This window comes from Muntiacus reevesi, chromosome 1 (assembly GCF_963930625.1).
Source record: "Muntiacus reevesi chromosome 1, mMunRee1.1, whole genome shotgun sequence".
Classification (NCBI taxonomy): domain Eukaryota; kingdom Metazoa; phylum Chordata; class Mammalia; order Artiodactyla; family Cervidae; genus Muntiacus; species Muntiacus reevesi.
In genome coordinates this window covers 107,823,077-107,842,217 of record NC_089249.1, presented here as the reverse complement: position 1 = coordinate 107,842,217, position 19,141 = coordinate 107,823,077, and the positions used below count along the sequence as shown (strand labels likewise).

The window sequence follows — 19,141 nt, the reverse complement described above, 5'->3', positions numbered from 1 at the left end:
TATATTATTCAGTTGTTTTACTTACCCTCTACTGTCTAGAAATCATGCAACACAAAATCAAACAGTTAACTCTTCTATTCTTTTAATAATAGGTTTAGGCAGGCTTTTGCCTTTTAGAAATTATATTCTAAGAATTGTTTAATAAAGGTAGAGTTTTTCTCTCCCTCTATGTGTAGTGATGGGTAGTATTTTTATTGTGATTTTTTTCCTTTGCTTTTTCCCTGAAGGAAAAAAGGCTAAATTAGGAGAAATAGAAAGTTGCTGTTTGAATTTCCTCATATTATAATGTATAACTCTTGTGACTATAGGTTGGCCTATGATATTCATTCTTGTTATTCAAATGAATGTACAAGAACTCAGTCTCTCAGACTGCTTTATAAGAAAAGGCCTTAGAAGAATATGCATTTGTTATGTCAGTTGTATGTTTTATGGTGTATGTATATTTTTTGATTCCCTGATTTAACTTACATTATCAGTTAAACAGACCCAATGATATTGTTAAAATGAGATGCTACAAAATAAGAAATTCAGCCTGTTCCTGATAATTTCAGGTGCTTGTGCAGGAACAAGTCTTCTTTACTTATGAAAGGAGATGTGGAGAACTTTTTGTAGTTTTTATTATTTCTGGAGTGATGAAGAGCTAGCCAGCAAGATTTTTCTGGTAATATATAGTAGTAAGTAGAACTTAACTAGTTTTCTGTTCAAAGTAACCTGTGGAATCTTTATTGCATTGAACAACATTGCATTGGCTGTATAATGCATTGGCTATATAAAGTTCAGTGTAACTCTTAAACTGTGACTTAATTGACACTTCAAGTTGTATGATAAATCAGATGAGTTCACATATCTCTGATCATCCAGTTAAATCACTACAATATCACCCTCTTCGAATCCTCTGTTATGTTACTTTTAATCACATTACTGTGCTTTACTTTCTCCATAGCACTGCCACTCTAGAAGTTATCTGACTCATGTACTAGGTAGGCCATCTGTCTCACTAGACAACAAGAGAACATCAGGGCTCTTACTGCTTGCTGTTCACTGATGTACTCCAGAACCTAAAATGCCAGACATTTTCTTGATATTCAGTAACTGTTAAAAGAATTGATGTTTGAGTAAATTTTAAGGACACTTTTAGAAGATCAAGATGGTCTTAGAGTTTTATTGTATTGAATGTTTGGGGGTATGTACTGTGAAATACCAAAATTTGTATACAGAAATGGAATATACATGTATCTTTCTCTGTGTGTAAGAGTTTTTCATTTTAATAGATTCTTAGAACTATCCTTGAGTCTTAGGTGATGTTCTGTTTATTGTATCTTTCATAAGTTTTGTTTTTGTTTTTTGTGTTTTGGTAGTTTTGGAATAAAGGCAGGCAACTAATTTGTTGTTCAAAATATCACTCTAAAGCTCAGAGTAACAGAAAAGATAATCAAGTCCATGAGTGATAATATAGTACGTAGATGTTGATAGTGATAAAATATTTAGGTAGAGGAATATAAGCCATACTGTGGATTGACTGCATAATAATTTTTAAAGCATTGTCTGATTCCATTTTTTAGTACATTTTCCAATTTGAGCAGTTTAGAATTTTTCAGGTAAAATATAGTATCCCCTTTTTGCTAAGTCAAAATTTTCACTGTTTTTGTATTTTCCTTATTCTGTTAAGATGATTGAATTGTAAGATAATTGTTTTGTGTAGCCATTGACCATTTCTTTATGAAATTTCATTTTAATGAAATTGTTACTTGTCACTTGTTACTCTACATATGCTATCCAGAAATATCTCTACCCAATAATAGTCTTAATTGATGAGTTCATTTAGTAGTAATTGGTGGATATGAGTTTTTTCCATTACTCCGAAAACCATGTTTTCAAATTTTTAGGAAGTATCACAAGTATGCTCAGCTATGTTTTTTTTAAGTTCTCTACTGAAGTTTGTTTTGTGATTTTTATTTATGCACATAAGATAAACATAATAACTGTTTCTTTACTTTCTTTCAGCCAATGGTAATGATAGTAAAAAATTCAAAGGAGAAGATAAAATGGATGGTGCTCCTTCTCGTGTACTTCATATTCGAAAATTGCCTGGTGAAGTGACAGAAACTGAAGTTATTGCTTTAGGCTTACCTTTTGGTAAGGTGACCAACATCCTTATGCTGAAAGGAAAAAATCAGGTATACTTATTTCTGGACTTAGAAAATGTTAAGCTCCAAACTGTCCTGTAAGTGTGAATTAGCTGTCGCCTGATGAAATGATAGTTCATATAATTATACATAGTAGGCTACTTTTCTTAAGGAGTATGACAAAAGTTCTGCTCTGACTTTTCCTAGTAGCTGTGTATAAGAAATTAATGCTAGGGAATTAAAATGAGTAAGTCACTATAGTTTTAAAATTTTGCTTTGTAAATTCACTTTAGAACTGTAGTAGAACTATTGTTCAAGGAGATTGTGGGAAATACAGATGTAATAACTTTTTTTATTGTGGCTTTACTCTTTGTAATATCAGAAATCAGTAGGGACATTAGTATCATCTTACCTTTAAGCCTATCCCAGGGAAATATTTATCTGATAGCATTAGAAAAAATTAGTTATTAGTCCCAGATAATCTATACTGAATAGAAACATCTGTAGCAGTAGGGTCTAGGTGTATTAAAAATCAAATTTTGTTTTAAAGTTCCTAATGATACCATTTAGAAGAATTTAGAGAAATTTAATGTTCTCTTAAATATAGTTAATATCGCTAATAAGATGACATTTAATTTTTTTCTCCTATTAGATTATAAATGCTTTAAAAATGACTTGGAGATCTCATATTTTCTAGGTTAGGCATGGTAAAATTCTGATTTTAGAAAATGTTTGGATTTTATTTTCTCTAGCCTTTGTTGGAGGAGTTACATTTGTAATGTATGGAAATCCGAGGTGGAAGGCAGAAATGCTGTGTATGCTAAGAGCTGTCTACTGAGGTTAGCTTTAACTATCTCTAAGCTTCAGTAAGGATTTCTGATTCTACTTATTAGGGCAATTCCCGGTAGTGATTTTTTTAATGAACCAAATAGATCACACAGATATTGAAGTTTATTTGAATTTAATTCATAGTATTATAATTTTTGCTATTGCAATTTTCAGGCATTTTTGGAACTAGCAACAGAGGAAGCAGCTATTACCATGGTTAATTACTATTCTGCTGTGACACCTCACCTTCGTAACCAACCAATTTATATCCAGTACTCCAATCACAAAGAACTAAAAACAGATAATACGTTAAACCAAGTGAGTATGTGTAGGTTCATAAATGAAATGTCCTAGAGCGTATTAAGACTCATATTAGGAGAAAAAATATTTTTAACCACTGAGGAGATTTCTGTATGATCTTTTAAATTTTTTGTTGTTGTTATATTTTCTTGCAATATGTCCCTAAGTATTAAATGTTATGTTACTTTACAGAACATATGTGCAGCCTGTTATTTTCATATTTTAAATTAGTACTGGATAAATTAAATAGTATCTTTTCAGTTTTTTTAAGGTTCTAGTCAAAGTTCTTTTTCTTTGTACAAATTAAAACTTTTATATAGAAACTGTCTGAGGTGGGACTTAACTATAAACTGTGTATACAACTTTGATTAGATTTAATGTATAAAATTCAGTCCCTTTGGTTATTTGACTTTTTATAGGTTTTAATTTCTTATGGATAAATTCCTATTAAAGATGAATTAATGATTTTCCTGGAGGGAAATATAAGAATTGAGACTATATGAATATGTTGATCTTTTAAGGTAGAAGTTTCTAGTTATTTAAAATTAATGTTTCTTTAGAAAAGTATAGAAGAGTGGTTTTAGATATAAACACATAGGATTTCAGTAAACAGTCATATAGAAACTTTAGCTCTTTTAATGTAGCTTTTAGCTAATTATATCTGTTTTAGTAAAATAAAAGGCTGTGTCTGGCTCTTGACTTAGCAAGTGGAAAATAATCCTCACAAATTTTAACCTTTGTAAAAAATAACTGAAGATCATTTTGATAGTATAATAACAATAAGCTTGTAAAACTTTTTGCCTAAAAGATAAGGCTAAGATTTCAGTTTTTTTTTTTTTTTTAAGTTTGTTAATTTTTGTTACTTTTGAACCAGAAGTTGTACTTCTTACAATTTATCAAAAGAAAATACCTATTCTCTATTCCTTTTACTTAAAGTGGCATTTAATATCCCAGTTGGGTTTAACATGTTAATATTTTCAATAAAGTAATTAGTGAATACATTCTCATTTTAAAAGATTCAAATGAAAAGGATGTGGAAAGGATAAAGATAAGGCATCTGTAGATATCTGTGGTGGGGTGTGGGGGTGGGGGCTGTAATTTCAAATAGGATAACCAGTGGAAGCCTGATTGACAGGTGACATTTTGAGTAACCTCAGATTAAAGAGTAAGACACTTATTACAGTTTTGGTTATTTTTGACATCGGGAATAATCAGTGCAACGTACCTTCTGTTGAAAAAAAGGTTACAGCCATATTTTTGACTTTCAAAAGTTCTTCTTTGATAGCCTTTTTGTATTACAATTGGTCATTGTTTATAGATACTAATTAATGGTATTTTTAAACACTCTGCTATCTTTTACTTTCCTTAGTATTAGCTGTATGTTTATCTTGCTCTCTTTCTTCAACCCACCCGCTCTCATTGCCCATTTTATATTTCAGAATGGACAGTTAGGTTTTATTGGACTTTACGTGCTTTCCTCTAGAGTAATGAGTTGGATACTGAACTAGGATCCCCCCAAATGCCAAAGAGGTTTTTACTTTGGCCTTTAAAACCCTCTTTAGAGTTTCTGTTCTTTTAAGGGGGTGTTTAGTTGTTGCTTTTGTTTTTACTAAGTTGGTTGATGGTGAGGAGGAAGAAGAGTTTAGCTGTTTGTTAGCCAAGCTTTCTGTTAATCCTTTTATTTTCACATTCCATTTCACCTCCTTCTGTGTACCTGCCAGTTTCTAATTTGACTCCTATAGCTGCTACCAATGCAAACGCTCTTTGCTATGTGTTCACTGTGTCTTCAGTCCATGCAATTTCTGTGTTCCAGCAATCTGATAAAATTATTCTCAGCCAGTGATGACCTCTCTTCAGTGTCTGCATTTATTCCATTTTGTATTTATTTATAGGCATTTTAATAGTGTTTTATAACAAAAGAGAGATGAATGTGTACATCAACCATAAATTCTTCCACAACCTTTATCAAGTTGCAAGTCCTATGAATTCACTCTTCTCAATATCTGCCCAGTTTTCTTTTCTTTTTTCTACTTCAGTTGCTCAGACACAGCCATCTCTTACCTAGTAACTCTTGAAGTGAAGTGAAGTTGCTCAGTTGTGTCTGACTCTCTGGTGACCTCATGGGCTTTAACCTACCAGGCTCCTCCGTCCATGGGATTTTCCAGGCAAGATTACTGGAGTGGTTGCCATTTCCTTCTCCAGGGGATCTTCCCGACCCAGGGATCAAACCCAGATATCCTGCATTGTAGGCAGACGCTTTACCATCTGAGCCACCAGGGAAGTCAGTAACTCTTACCGACCTTTAATTTTTGTCTTGAATACTTTCTCCCTAGTATAGATGTGTGTGTATCTCTTTCTAAAATGCACAGATCTAACTTGCTCCCCTGCAGCAGTTTCTTTTCATGCTCAGGATAAAGGCCCTTTCTAAGATGACTACTGTTTCTGACTGTGGCTGCTTCCCCCTCCATTTTCCTGTGCTTCTATCTCAATAGTAATGATAGATCCTATAACTTGGCACATTTTCTCTTATTTTGCCTTTGGAGGCCACTTTGTTTCTGTGCTGTCACTTTTGCCTGAAATATTGTGGCCTGCCTATGTTTGTGCCAAGTTTCCATCCCACACTTCATATGACCAGTTGTTAGACATCTTCAAGTTTCCGTAAGCCAGTTTCCTTGAAAGCCATCCTCTGATCAACGAAGTAGATTAGGTTTGGATTAAGAACCTTTAATGCAATTTAAAATCACTGTGAGATACTGCCATATGCTACCGTATTGGATACAATGAGGTAATTCCAAGTGTTGGAACAATGTAGAAAAGCTTGAACTCTTATAAATAAGTGATGGGAATGTAAGTTGGTAGAATGGTTTTTAAAATCTTCATTTGTCTGCTAAAACTGAGCATATTCCTGTTCTTTGACTTAGTAATTTTACTAGTCACGTATCTGAGAAAATTTATATATATGTGCATCAAAAGATATGTATGGGAAAGTTCATCGCACACTATATGTAATTACCCAAGGCTGGAAATGATCTAAATGTTGAGCAGCAGTAGAATGTGTTGTGGTACATTTATTTGTTGGAATACTCTCTGGCAAAAAGAATGAACAAGCTACTGGTGCATGCAAAACTTGAATGGACATCATAAAAATTATGTTTATTGGAAGAATCCAGACCATAGTAGTACATTCCATTTATATAACTGGGAGAAAACATGTGTGTGGCTTTTGGAGTGTTGGTAATGTTCTGTTTTTTATCTATAGCACTTTCACAGATATGGTTTATTTGACATTGAGCTGTGTATACTCATGATTTGTGTCCTCTTATGTGTATGATTGTTTCAATACAAAGTTTAATTAAAGTATAGATTGGCAGATCACCTCTGCTCCATGAATATTTTTAAAACATGTATGAAACATGAATGAAGTTATTTGTTAATGATAGCAGAGAACATAATTGTTAAGGTAAAAAAGGAAGATGTACAAGAGTGAATATAGTATTGGAAAGAAAAATATGCAGTAGATAAGTACTTATATGCTTGTATGGAGTATGTATATACATACATGCTTGAATATGTAGGTGATGTCTCTGGAAGAATACCCAAGATGATTGTGAGGGTTCATAGGGGAAAGCATACAGGATGAGTGAGTTGCAGAGAAAAGTTAACTTCTTATACTGTTTGGATAGTATACCATGATCATGTGATTCCTGTTTAGAAAGTGTTCAGTTATTTGAAATAGCAGGTGTTAGAGTTGTTGTAAGTTGTGATATTTCCATGCTTGTTATAATAAATGTATGTAGACATGTTCACTAATGAAGAAACTGATATTGCAATGAGCTACTTAAAATACTTTATTTAAATTTGTATTGGACTAAATATGTTCAAATATTTAACAAACATTGTTCTAGAAATACTTTCATCTCTCTTTTCTATCAGCTGTGTGCTCTAATAGTAGTGTAAATGTGTCCATTGTATTAAATATTTATCATATATTTCAAAATGTTGGATTTTAGTCACTTTAGCTAACATAAATTTATAGGTCATGTTTTATTTAATTACCATTTAGATGATGAAGTTTGACTAGAGGAGTGTGTGATCTCTTTGAGATTATGCTATGTGATTTTCTAGTTAGAGTATATATTATTTCAGGGAAATGAGCATCCCCTCACCTTTGTTGAGATATAATAGACATATATTTTGTGTAAGTTTTAAGATACACAACTAACTGATGTGATTTATTTATGTTTTGCAAAATGATTACCAACACCACTTTAGCTAACAGGTACAGAAAATGACACTTCATGAACTTGGGGGGTCATATTTGCATAGGACCATGCTAAACTCTGTGTTGTTTCAATATTGGTATGTGTGCTGCTAAAGGGAGCACTGATCCTTCCTTACATAAGTGGTGTTATTCTTTTGTGTTTGTCTTCCTTTTCATTTATTGCTGTGCTTTGTTTATATGCCTGTTCATCTGCCAATACAGCTTCTTCAAACTATAAAGCTAGCGTAGAGGTGTTAGTTACTATTATATTTAACAGCTATTTGCCTTTATATAAAGGTTTTTTGACCCCAGATAAGGTAGAAAACAAATTATTTCTTTATCGGTGAATCTGTCAGAGAAATAGAAAAGACATAATGGTAATAAAGGCAGTCTTTTTGGAGCATTTAACATAGATTTAGTTGACATATTTCCTAAAAATACTGTATTTTCTCAATTCCATATATATTTTTTCACTTTTAAAATCTCAGAAATCAAGATGTGTCTTATAAGTTGATCTGTCATGGTTCAATTAGCAATATCTTATTAGTCCTACATAAAAGGATAGTGCATTTTACCATTAATGATGTATTAGAAACAATAACATGGATGGAAGATTCTTTATATTTTATCTTGAAGTATTCCTGAGAATTTTATGGCTGTGTACTGTGGTATACATCAGTTTCTGTTGTAAAAATTTTGGTTTCAAAAGTTACACTAGTATAAAAAAAATTTGTATCCAAATGTTTCTCTTTTAGGATTTATTAGAAATAATAAGCTTTATAGGAGTTCTTTTGGATAATCTAGTATAAAGGTTTGCTATCTGCCTTTTTTATGGAATGAATAATGTTAAAGTTTCATTGTTCTCTAAAAGTTTATGTTTAAAACATTTTCTGAATCTGTCAGACCACATCTTGTTGTTTTGAGAATAAATTACATGCCTTATCTATATTATTCAGCATTGGTCCCAAACCCTCAGCAACTGTTTCGAGGTAAATTCTAGTATGATACTTGAATTGTAAACAGACAATATGTGGCTTATGGCAGGTGCTTAAAAGTATATTTACTGAATGAGTGTTAAATTTTATTTAATCCGTATGTGTTCTAGAAAAGAATTTAATACTGTAGCACGTAGCAAAGTATCAGTGAATACACCGGGAATGTTTCTAAAGTGCTTATGTTTTGATTTTTAGCGTGCTCAAGCAGTTCTTCAGGCTGTGACCGCTGTCCAGACAGCAAACACTCCTCTCAGTGGCACCACAGTCAGTGAGAGCGCGGTGACTCCAGCCCAGAGTCCAGTGCTCAGAATAATCATTGACAATATGTATTATCCTGTAACGCTTGATGTTCTTCACCAAGTAAGTTTAATTTAATTTGCATTTTATCTATAAAATGGAGAAATAATAATACAGTAGATATAATTTGTTTTGATTTTAATATTTTAACAGATATTTTCTAAGTTTGGTGCTGTATTGAAGATAATCACATTTACAAAAAATAACCAGTTTCAAGCTCTTCTCCAGTATGGCGATCCAGTAAACGCTCAGCAAGCAAAACTAGTAAGTCTAGGTTTTTTTTGAGAGCAATAATTTTCAGTGGCAGATATATACACACACACACACATATATAACTAATATCATTAATATTATAATTACAATTATTATTTATATATTATTAATATTACTATTATGTCAGTAACTAATACTTACTAACAGAAATAACCATATAGCATTTTAGATGACATAGATCAGTGCCATAGAGATAGTATTAGAAAGCTTAGTATTTGTGATAAAAAGAAATGTTGATTTTTAACAATTATCATATTTGTAGTTATCTATAATATAGGCTTATATTCTGCATTTTTGTTTTATTTAGGTCTATTTTGTGCTCTTGAGGATATAGCAGGATTATATTATATTATGCATGCTTACCTGTATAAGATTTTACATTTTCCAGTGGGAGTTTCAAAGTACTTAATTAGCTGTAAGGTACTTTGGCTGAAATATATCAGTACTCATGTAGCTCAAATGCTGTGATAAGCTCTCAGTTGATTTCCAGTATTCTTTTTAAGTATTTTTTTAAAAGATAGGTTTTTCAATGCATTCTTGGGCTCCTTTTTATTCCAATCACTTACCTTTTTGTTGTTGTTGTTATATATGGAGGGTAAGAAACTATTCAAAGCAGTAAAATTTACCCGTGTCACGGCTACTACCATTGAAAACTGCATACCAGTCTTTGTCTTATTTAAATCTTCCTTTGTCTCTCTAACTTTTTGTGCTGTAGTATAATATCGTTATTTTCATTCCACTATTAAAAAATTAAATATTTATTGTGTATGTTAAGTGTTAGTCACTTAGTCGTGTCTGACTGTTTGCAACCCCATGGACTATAATAGCCTGCCCCAGGCTTGTCTGCCCATGGAATTCTCCAGGCAAGAATAGTGGAGTGGTTAAACCTTTTTTAAATCAGCGGTCTCTGCTTAAAATTGTCTTACTTCTTTATTCTCTCTTTCACTCTTTTACTTTCAGACTGATTACGGTGTATTACTTCAGTGCTTCCTCCAGATCAAGATAGCTTGTTTGAAACCAGGCCATTTTTAACTACTGTTTCATTTCCATTCTTAGAATCTCATTTGGGGAGCAGAAGTAGCTTCAGGTAGCAGAAAGACTTTACTAGTAATAATAGCATAATTGAAATGATTTACCAAGTGCTATTATCTCATTCTTTTTCTGACTACTATATATTGTAAACTGAAGAGGGATTTTTCCTGTTATCAGATGCTCAAGATTCAAAGTGGTAAATGATTTATAATGTACACATCTGTAAAGTAGACATTTTTTCAGTCTACTCTTCTCCACTGTTTCTAATCAGTGGTTCCTGGTTGCATGATTTAATCATATTTCCCTTTTCAGGAATAAGCTATTATAGTTATTTTTTTAAAAATGATTATCTTTCCTAACATGCTTCAGCCCTCCAGCTTTGGAGATACTTTAAAGAGATACCAAAATAATTGTGGTATGAGGTTTGATCAATAGCAGTCTAGAAGCCGTGTTCTTGATGGTATTTTTCACAACTTCAAACAAATTTAAATATAGTGCACATTTTTCTTAATGTGAAATATTTTCTTTTTGTCATTCCCTTATGATCCAGAGGAAGACTGTTTAGTAAAGGACCAGTGAAATGGCATTTGATTTAGAATTGTACCTGATTTGGGCTCTGTGATTCAATGGGGAAAGTAGTTTATATATATTTTTCAGTATTTAATAGGTTTCCATTTAACCAATCTTCTGCACAGAAAATAAGCTTTAAACTGCTGGTGTTTGTGAATGTTTATATACACTCAGGTCTTCTCTACAAAAATCTGCAAAGAGATAATTACTTTATTAAGCTTTTATTCTGGTATCTGAGCTCAACTATATTTCACTTATTGGAGAAGAAAAAAGGAGTCTCTTTTCTAATCTTGCTTGTCCCATTGTCTTGTAATCCAGACTCCATTTAAAACCTATACTTTTGATGACTCCAGTATTTTTTCTTCATACCTTTATCTGGACTATTGAGTGTAGCCAGAGAATATCACATAATCTAACCAGTTGATGCCAGTTTAAACTCATCAGCATTAACTACAAATAGGCCCCCTACTCTGCTTGCAAAATCTTACCACACTTCTTCAGTCAGCATGTTCTCCCGTTTTCCACAGTTGTCTCTATCAGATAGAAGTTTGTCTTTCCATCGAGTTGCCTTTCACTCTTACGACCTTACCTACTCCTTCTCAGAAAAAAATAGAAACTATCAGATAGAAACTCTTATCAACTTTTCTCACAAAATATACTTATACCCACACATTTCTTTTTCCTAAATATAAGGCATAGATATTTCTAAGACCAGTAAACACCAGATATCATCTTCTTCTGCCTCCTAGGAGTCTTTGTACTTTTATTTCTCCTTTCTCTTACATTTTTCTCCATGTTAGTTACTTCTCACCAGTGTTTCAAGCATGCTTAAATGTTTCTCATTTTTTTTAATGAATTTATTACCCTTAACTCCATATACCATTTATTTGTCCATCTAACACCTTATCTCCCTTTCTTTTCATTTATTACCAGGCTTCTTAAATAAGTTGTATTTATGTGCTTATTATACTTATTCCCTTCTTATTTCTCTACTTAACTGTAATTTGGTTTCAGCTCCCATATACACAAAAAATTATCCTCAAAAAATTCTACTCCAGGGGCCACTGGAGTAGCTAAATCTCAACAGAATTGTTCAGTCCTTATCTTACCTAACCTCTAGGTAACCTTTGACACTGAATCTGTCTTTCCCTTTCTTAAAATCCTCTTTTCTCCTGGTCTTTAACACTTCTCACCTAGATATATCCCACCTTTCTGTTCATTCTTTGTTACATCCCTCCCCTTCTTCTAGGGGGACCTCACCTGTTATACACAGTTTAGCTACACTTTGTGATTCTGACAGTACTCACATCCCTTTTTTTCTAGGTTGCACATTGGAGAGACCCAGGCTAGGACTGTGGAGCACCTTCAAACTTAGTGTATTCAGTTAAACTCCTGTCACCCCTACCACTACCAGCAAAAATACTAAAATCTGTATTTCATGTATCAATTTCTAGGTATTGATCAGGTCACAGCTCAATCTAAGAAATAAGACAGGAAGCATTGGATCTTCTTTTATCTTCTTTTACTCTTCCTCCTTTCAGCCTATCACCAAGTCTTAACTGATTTTAGATCCTAAATTTCTGTTCAGGCTATCCTTTTATCTCCAACTCTTGTTGTCGTCACCATAGTCTAAGCTAGTGTTTTTCAGAGCGCTAGTCTCCAGCGCTGTAAGAAGCTTGTGCCAATGTACAGACTAGCTGACTTTTAGCTGTGGTTTGTTTCATGCAGGATTGATCATGAATTCTGATAGACACTTCTCGTCATGCGAGGTGAACTGGGCTGCTAGTCCATGAACCACAGTTTGAGTAGCACTGATCTAAGCCATCAAGCCATCTCTTAAATCAGTGCCTCATTGGCCTTCTAGTCTAAATCCACCACTGTGAGTTTTAAGAATGATCTCAACTTAAAGTCATATTTCTTCCTTCTCTGTACCCTTCAATGACTGATTTTTGTCCTTGGTATAAAAATACTCTTCTTTAACATAGCTTATAAAAACTCTAACTCTTGTCTCTCCAGTCTCATCATATACCTCTGTAACCATATTGGGCTTTTTTTTTTTTTAATGTTTTTTTATTGTGGTAAAAGTCACATAATATAAAAAATACTATTTTAACCATATTTAACTCTACAGTTCAGTGGCACTCAGTGCATTCATTGTTGTGCAACTTTCACCGTCATCCATGTCCTGAATTTTCCACCTTCCTAAACTGAAACTGTCTCCATTAGACACTACCTCCCTAGTCCCCTCCCAGCTTCCACTCCCAGTGCCCCAGCATCTGCCACTGTACTTTCTGACTGTGAATTTGAGTGTTCTAGGTATCTCTTAAATGGAATCAACAGTATTTGTCTGCACCTAATGTGTATTGGACTTATTCTTGGGTATGCTGTATATTCTCTGATCTCATGGGCTTACAACTTGTTAAATTCTATGTACTAAAATACTTTTCTCTTCATCTCTTTATGACCAACTCCTCATTTCCCTCTTTCAAGTTTCAGTTTAGAAGTCTCTTCTCCAGAGAGGTCTTCTATAAGCTTTCAACTAGATTTGATCCCTTCTTTCCTTAGTTCTCACCACCACAGATCAAATTTATATTTACTTATTAAGTGTCTGAATTCTGGAGAAGGAAATGGCAGGCCCACTCCAGTATTCTTGCCTGGGAAATCCCATGGACAGAAGAGCCTGGTGGGCTATAGTCCATGGGGTCGCAAAAGAGTTGGGCACAACTGAGCTACTAAATAAAAAAGTGTCTGTGTGATCTGCTGGACTATGAGCTGTATAACAGTGGTTGTCATGTCTGCTTTGTTCTCTGCTGCATTCTCAGAACTCCGCACAGTGTATGGCACATTATAGGTATGAGGGCATTTTTTTCAACATGTCACAACTTAGCCGGCATCTGGTGTGCTGTAGATCTCTTCCTACCTTTCAACCATCCGTGTACATCTCACTGTATAATAAAATGAGTTAGATCTAAACTTTGTAATTCAGTTGCTATATTTTTATGCTTGTTAAAACAGTAGAAATCATGTAAAATTTACAGGTAAGGAATAATAGTTTGGGAAGAGAATTTCAAGCCTGCTTCTCTACTTCTATAGTGATAGTCATTCAGATGATTGAGAGAATGAAAAAATGTCACCTGTGCCTTGGGAATTCATTTCGCAAGCATAGTGTATCTTTAGGTTTGGAGGGAAAGAGAACTTAGAGTGTTCTTTTAAAATATGGTTCAGAACCTTCTTATCATATAGATTGCTTATAAAAAATGGGACTCAGGCTCCTCTGAGCTAACAGTTATAATCTTTGGGGTTGGGAGCCCACTGCTCTGTTTCGTTTTAAAAGCCCTGGGAATCACTGCCATGTAAAGGCAGTGTGAGTGACATTGCCAGCCAGACTGTTGCCATGTATTAGTTACAATCTTTGGCAATTACTTTCAGTTAATTGGAATTCTTTCCCCCAGCGTTTTATTTTATAAGAGAATAGTCACTCAGGAAAAAACATCTTAAAAATGGAGTTTTATTAGTGAGGGTTGGAGGGGAAAAATGTAACCATCTCCTGAATTTGTTCTGAGGTTCATGTATATTGCAGTCCAGTCTCTTTAAAAACCTCTGAAGTCAGGGGGACACATGTACACCCATGGCTAATTCATGTCTATGTAAAAAACATTATAATATTGTAAAGTAATTATCCTCCAATTAGTTAATTAAAAAAAAAAAACCCTCTTAAGTCAACCAAAAAGGTAATGTTATGTATATTGAGGTTGGCATTTAGGGTGGTAGTCACCACCAGTAATCACCAATCATTGTAAAAATGATAATTATCAAATAAGAAATAAATTATTTTAAATGATCCTTGCACTTACTAATGAAAATGCCCTAATGCCTTTTTCAGAAATCTTTTTCAGTGTATTGGCAAACAAAAATATCACTCACTTAACTGTGGCTTTCTAGTTCAGTTTCTGTATTTTCAAGGTATAGAAAGTGAAGTCGCTCAGTCGTGTCCGACTCTTTGTGACCCCATGGACTGTAGCCTACCAGGCTCCTCCCTCCATGGGATTCTCTAGGCAAGAATACTGGAGTGGGTTGCCATTTCCTTCTCCAGGGGATCTTCCCGACCCAGGGATCAATCCTGGGTCTCCTGCATTGCAGGCAGACGCTTTAACCTCTGAGCCACCAGGGAAGCCCTCAAGGTATAGAAGTAGACTCCTTTTCACCTGAATCTTTAAAAATTATTTCATCTATACAACCCTGAAATTGTAACACACTTGGTAGAAAATTGTAACACAGCTTTTAGGGGTACTGTCTACTTTTATTAGGAATGTGTGCAGTTGACACTGCACAGTGACACTGTATCTTTTGGAAATCCTATCATTAATGATTCCTTCCAGGAGAGTATATTTCTTTAAGTTTCATTAGTGGCTTTTCCTATTTTTAATCCATATGCAGTGTTTCATTGTGTTGTTAATTATGCATTCTGTATTTAACATCTTTATTGAGTTTATCATGTTTTTGACATAAATCTTATATTTACTATGAAGATATTTTTTCCTGATTGTTTTCATGTACTCTCCAAACTTTCCCTTTGCATAGATACACTTGAGAGGCTTTTTTGCAAATTAACTTGGGCTTTTACTGTCAGAAGTCTTTGCTCCACCAAGATCACTACAATCTTGATTGCTGAACACTGACTGACTTGTGTGCTACTGTTATTTCCTGGAAGTTGGCAAATAACAATGAACTTAAAGTGAGCTTGCGTATATAGTTTAATTTGATTTTTCTTCTTACTTCACTTGTAGTCATTTTACCTCGGCCAGCTATTGAAAATGCCTGGATTTCTGTTATCATGTATCCTCAGCTCTTTTTCCTCTTCCCTGTTGCTAATGTACATATTGTTTCCTGATTTCTCTAGCCCTTGTATCTTAGGTACAGTTTTGTGTATGCCTTATGTGTATACCTTGTGTGTATCTTAGGTGTACCTGTGTATAATACCTACATAAAGTGTGTTTTGTTTGTTTGTTTTTTTTTTGGTTAAAGGTTTCTAGACAGCTTTCAAGCAATTAGCATAGTCATTGTAGATATTTGGGAGTCAACCTCTTTGATAGAACTTGGCCCCAAAGAAACTCTGCTTGTTTTGAAGATAGTCATTTTGTATCAGTACATTACTTCTTGCGTTAATTGAGGTACTATGATCCAAAGCCAGGTCTTTTCTTACAGTATATCAGATTTTTTGTATATTATTGAAATAGTCACCTAAGAGTGAATTTTGACATTCATGTATAAGGTAAAGACATAGATTCTATTACCTGGCTCGCCATTTCTCCTATAGGAATGAGTAAACGAAGACCTATTTTCAGTGCTTTGTTTGCTTTTACAGCAGATTATTGAATTAATTACTTATTAAGTATTGAATAAGAATTACTTATGAAGTATTGAATTAATACTTATATTACTCTGCCTGAGAGAGTTGATACTTCCCATTCTCATGTGATGATAGGTGCTTTCCCTAATTCAAATAGAATTCAAATCCTGATGTGTATGTAGTCCTTTTATGTGAATATCGAAATGGGCAAACTCGTGTTGAATTGTATTTTTAAGTTAGCTTTTAGCTTGGTAAATATAGTCACTTAAATTTTAATTTTGTATATTAAAGGATTTTCCCCTTTTCACAGAGTGGGAATATTTTAAATAAATATTTAAAATATTGGAATATTTTAAATTTTAAAAATATTTTAACTATAAACTTTATATACCTAAGCAGCTATTGAGATTTCCTTTTTCCATAACAGAACACTCTTGACTATTTTTAAGTCTGTTTCAGTTACGTTCCTTTTCCAATAATAGAGCCATTAAAATAGTCATACTGAAGTAATGTAAAAATTCTTCTTTCAAACATCAAGTGTGAAAAATATGTTTGTCTACTATTAATACAGTCCTATATTTACACAGCTAGTAGATCTTGATCTACATAGGTATCAGGCTTGATCTATTTATGTATTGTTACCAGAAGAATTGTTGTTTTATTTTTGAAGTGAATAGAGCTAAACATGTCCTTCATTTCTGAACTGTTACTTTATACAGAAAATGTTTATTCTTCTAATAAAAAATCAACAATATATTCCCCTGTTCTCTAGTTTGTTTCAGGTGTCTGTCTAGCTGGAGTATAAATGGCGATTATATAGGATCAGAAAAAAACATAACAGCAGCATGTTTTTTTCTATGCTTTATATGTTTTTTTCTATGCTTTATAATTCATGATACACTTGCACACATGTGGTCTTTTATCTAATCCTTACAATAATCCTGCAAGGAAGCATGGCAGCCATTGTCATCTATCTTCCAGATTGTGAGATAGAAAAGATTAAGTAACTTGTTGAAGGTGACCTAATTGAGTATAGTCTTTCAACTCTAGAGCATAAGTATTACCATCTGGCAAAAAATACGTGTGTAATAAAATTAACTTTAAACTATTGTGCAAACTATTGATACTACAGTACTACTCTGGCAGGATGACCTATATTTGTGACCTTTGTTTTTTTAAAGTAAAATATTTGCAGGTTTTTGAAGTTAAAAGTATATTAGCACGTATATTTAACTGGTTATATTTTATATTTAAGTAGCATTTTGTATTTAAAGACAGTAGTATTTGTGGAAAACAATAAACATACAGCTAGTGTAGCAAAGAAAAGAGTATGGAATTTGATCCCTTTTCTGGCAACTTTTATTTTGTGCAGCTTTTCATTGTTGAATTTTTTGTCAGAGTTGTACTTTTTCTAATTTTTATCTCTTAAAATTGCTGATATACTTTATTCACTTTTACAGGCCCTAGATGGTCAGAATATTTATAATGCTTGCTGTACCCTAAGGATTGATTTTTCCAAACTTGTGAATTTGAATGTAAAATACAACAATGATAAAAGTAGGGATTATACTCGACCTGACCTTCCATCTGGGGATGGACAACCTGCATTGGACCCAGCTATAGCGGCAGCGTTTGCCAAGGAGACTTCTCTCTTAGGTATGATTTTTATTGTCTGTACCACTTCTGCCAAATGGGCAAGTGCCTGTTAAACTGCAGTAAGTATAATGAATCTCCCATTTTGAAATTTAAGAAATTATGTTAGATATTTTTCCCCCTTCAGGTAAGAATGTATATGAATACTGTTGGAAGAAAAACTAAATTCATAAGTATAATTAAAGTTGTGTCAGCATTCCTTTCACCTATCTCATCTTCTCTCCCAAAATAGAAGAGGAAAAGCTCTAATGAAAAAATACTGTTGAGTTCTTAAGAAAACATTTACACTTTAAAGTCATGCTATCTAGAGGCCATTGTGCATATTCAGTCTTAATGGTTTCAGATAGACTGGTGAGCCAGTCTGATTGTTTCAGTTTAGCCCTGCACAAAAAAACAGAAAGTTAACAGGGGCAGCATATAATGGGAGTAGGTGTATGGATTTTTCAAAGCATATTGTAGTCTTAAAACACAGTTTTAACTAGGAAGAATTTTATATAAAATTTATTTTGGTATTTATTTTCATTTTGTCTTAGTTATTATATTTCATCTCATTCTGCAATGGATTAGACCCCCTAATAAAAAAACACAAATACTTGCAACTAATAGTTGACAGAGTCAAGATGAAGAAAAAATAACAGAATATGTTATTTTGTAAGTAAAATAAGTGATTTATAACTTCAGATGAAATTTTAGTTTCCTTTTGATGTATTCAGGAAATTCTTGGTTTCTGGTTTGTAAGATTATCATTAAATGAATGTTTCTGGACGTATGGAACCTAAGATTGATGAATCACAAGCTTGTTCTTATAGTTTAGCTTATTGCTATTATTCAGTTGCTAAGTATTGTCCAACTCTTTGTGTCCCCATGGACTGTAGCATGCCAGACTCGTCTGTCCTCCACTGTCTCCCGGAGTTTGATGAACATAAGTTGAGCTTATATTCATCAATTTAAAAAGAAAAAGCATTAAAATAAAATAATTTTTGGAAATACCTATTTAGTGTGGGTATGTAACGTGTTATCCATTTATAAATATGTTATATAAGTGATACATCATCTATGAACAGAGACGCTAATGCACAAGAGAAACATTTGATATGTGAAATTAATTTTGATAATTTTAGACAAAACTGACCCCTTATTCTGATTGTCTAATACAACTTGCAGAAGTTATAGCAGTTTATCATATTAAGTTTATCATGATAAATTTATCATAATAAATTCTTTAGGTTGATACCATTCTTTCCTAAGAGAATCTCCATCACTATGTGGGCTTAGTTTAAAGCTTTATTTCTTCCACTTGGCTTGTAAGTAAATAATATTAACTATTTTATGGTGTACCATTTTTTTTAAGTTAAGAATGAGACAATAATGAGTGATACATGGCCTTTGGTTGTAATTGTTACTGTGAATTCTTAATTTTTTGCTGATAGAACTTATAGAAAAGACAAAAATCAAT

The 19,141-nt window shown here is 33.2% G+C and overlaps 1 protein-coding gene across 5 annotated transcripts in view; it reads left to right on the top strand.

Moving 5' to 3' along the window:
- Nucleotides 1–19,141, top strand: part of PTBP2 (polypyrimidine tract binding protein 2) — an 83,226-nt gene that overhangs the window by 39,636 nt on the left and 24,449 nt on the right. For all 5 annotated transcript variants that reach the window (XM_065908238.1, XM_065908233.1, XM_065908224.1 and 2 more), the window contains exons 4-8: nucleotides 2,005–2,177; nucleotides 3,129–3,272; nucleotides 8,706–8,870; nucleotides 8,961–9,071; nucleotides 17,493–17,688. In XM_065908238.1, the coding sequence (XP_065764310.1) occupies nucleotides 2,005–2,177; nucleotides 3,129–3,272; nucleotides 8,706–8,870; nucleotides 8,961–9,071; nucleotides 17,493–17,688 (789 nt within the window). The remainder of the gene's footprint in view (nucleotides 1–2,004; nucleotides 2,178–3,128; nucleotides 3,273–8,705; nucleotides 8,871–8,960; nucleotides 9,072–17,492; nucleotides 17,689–19,141) is intronic.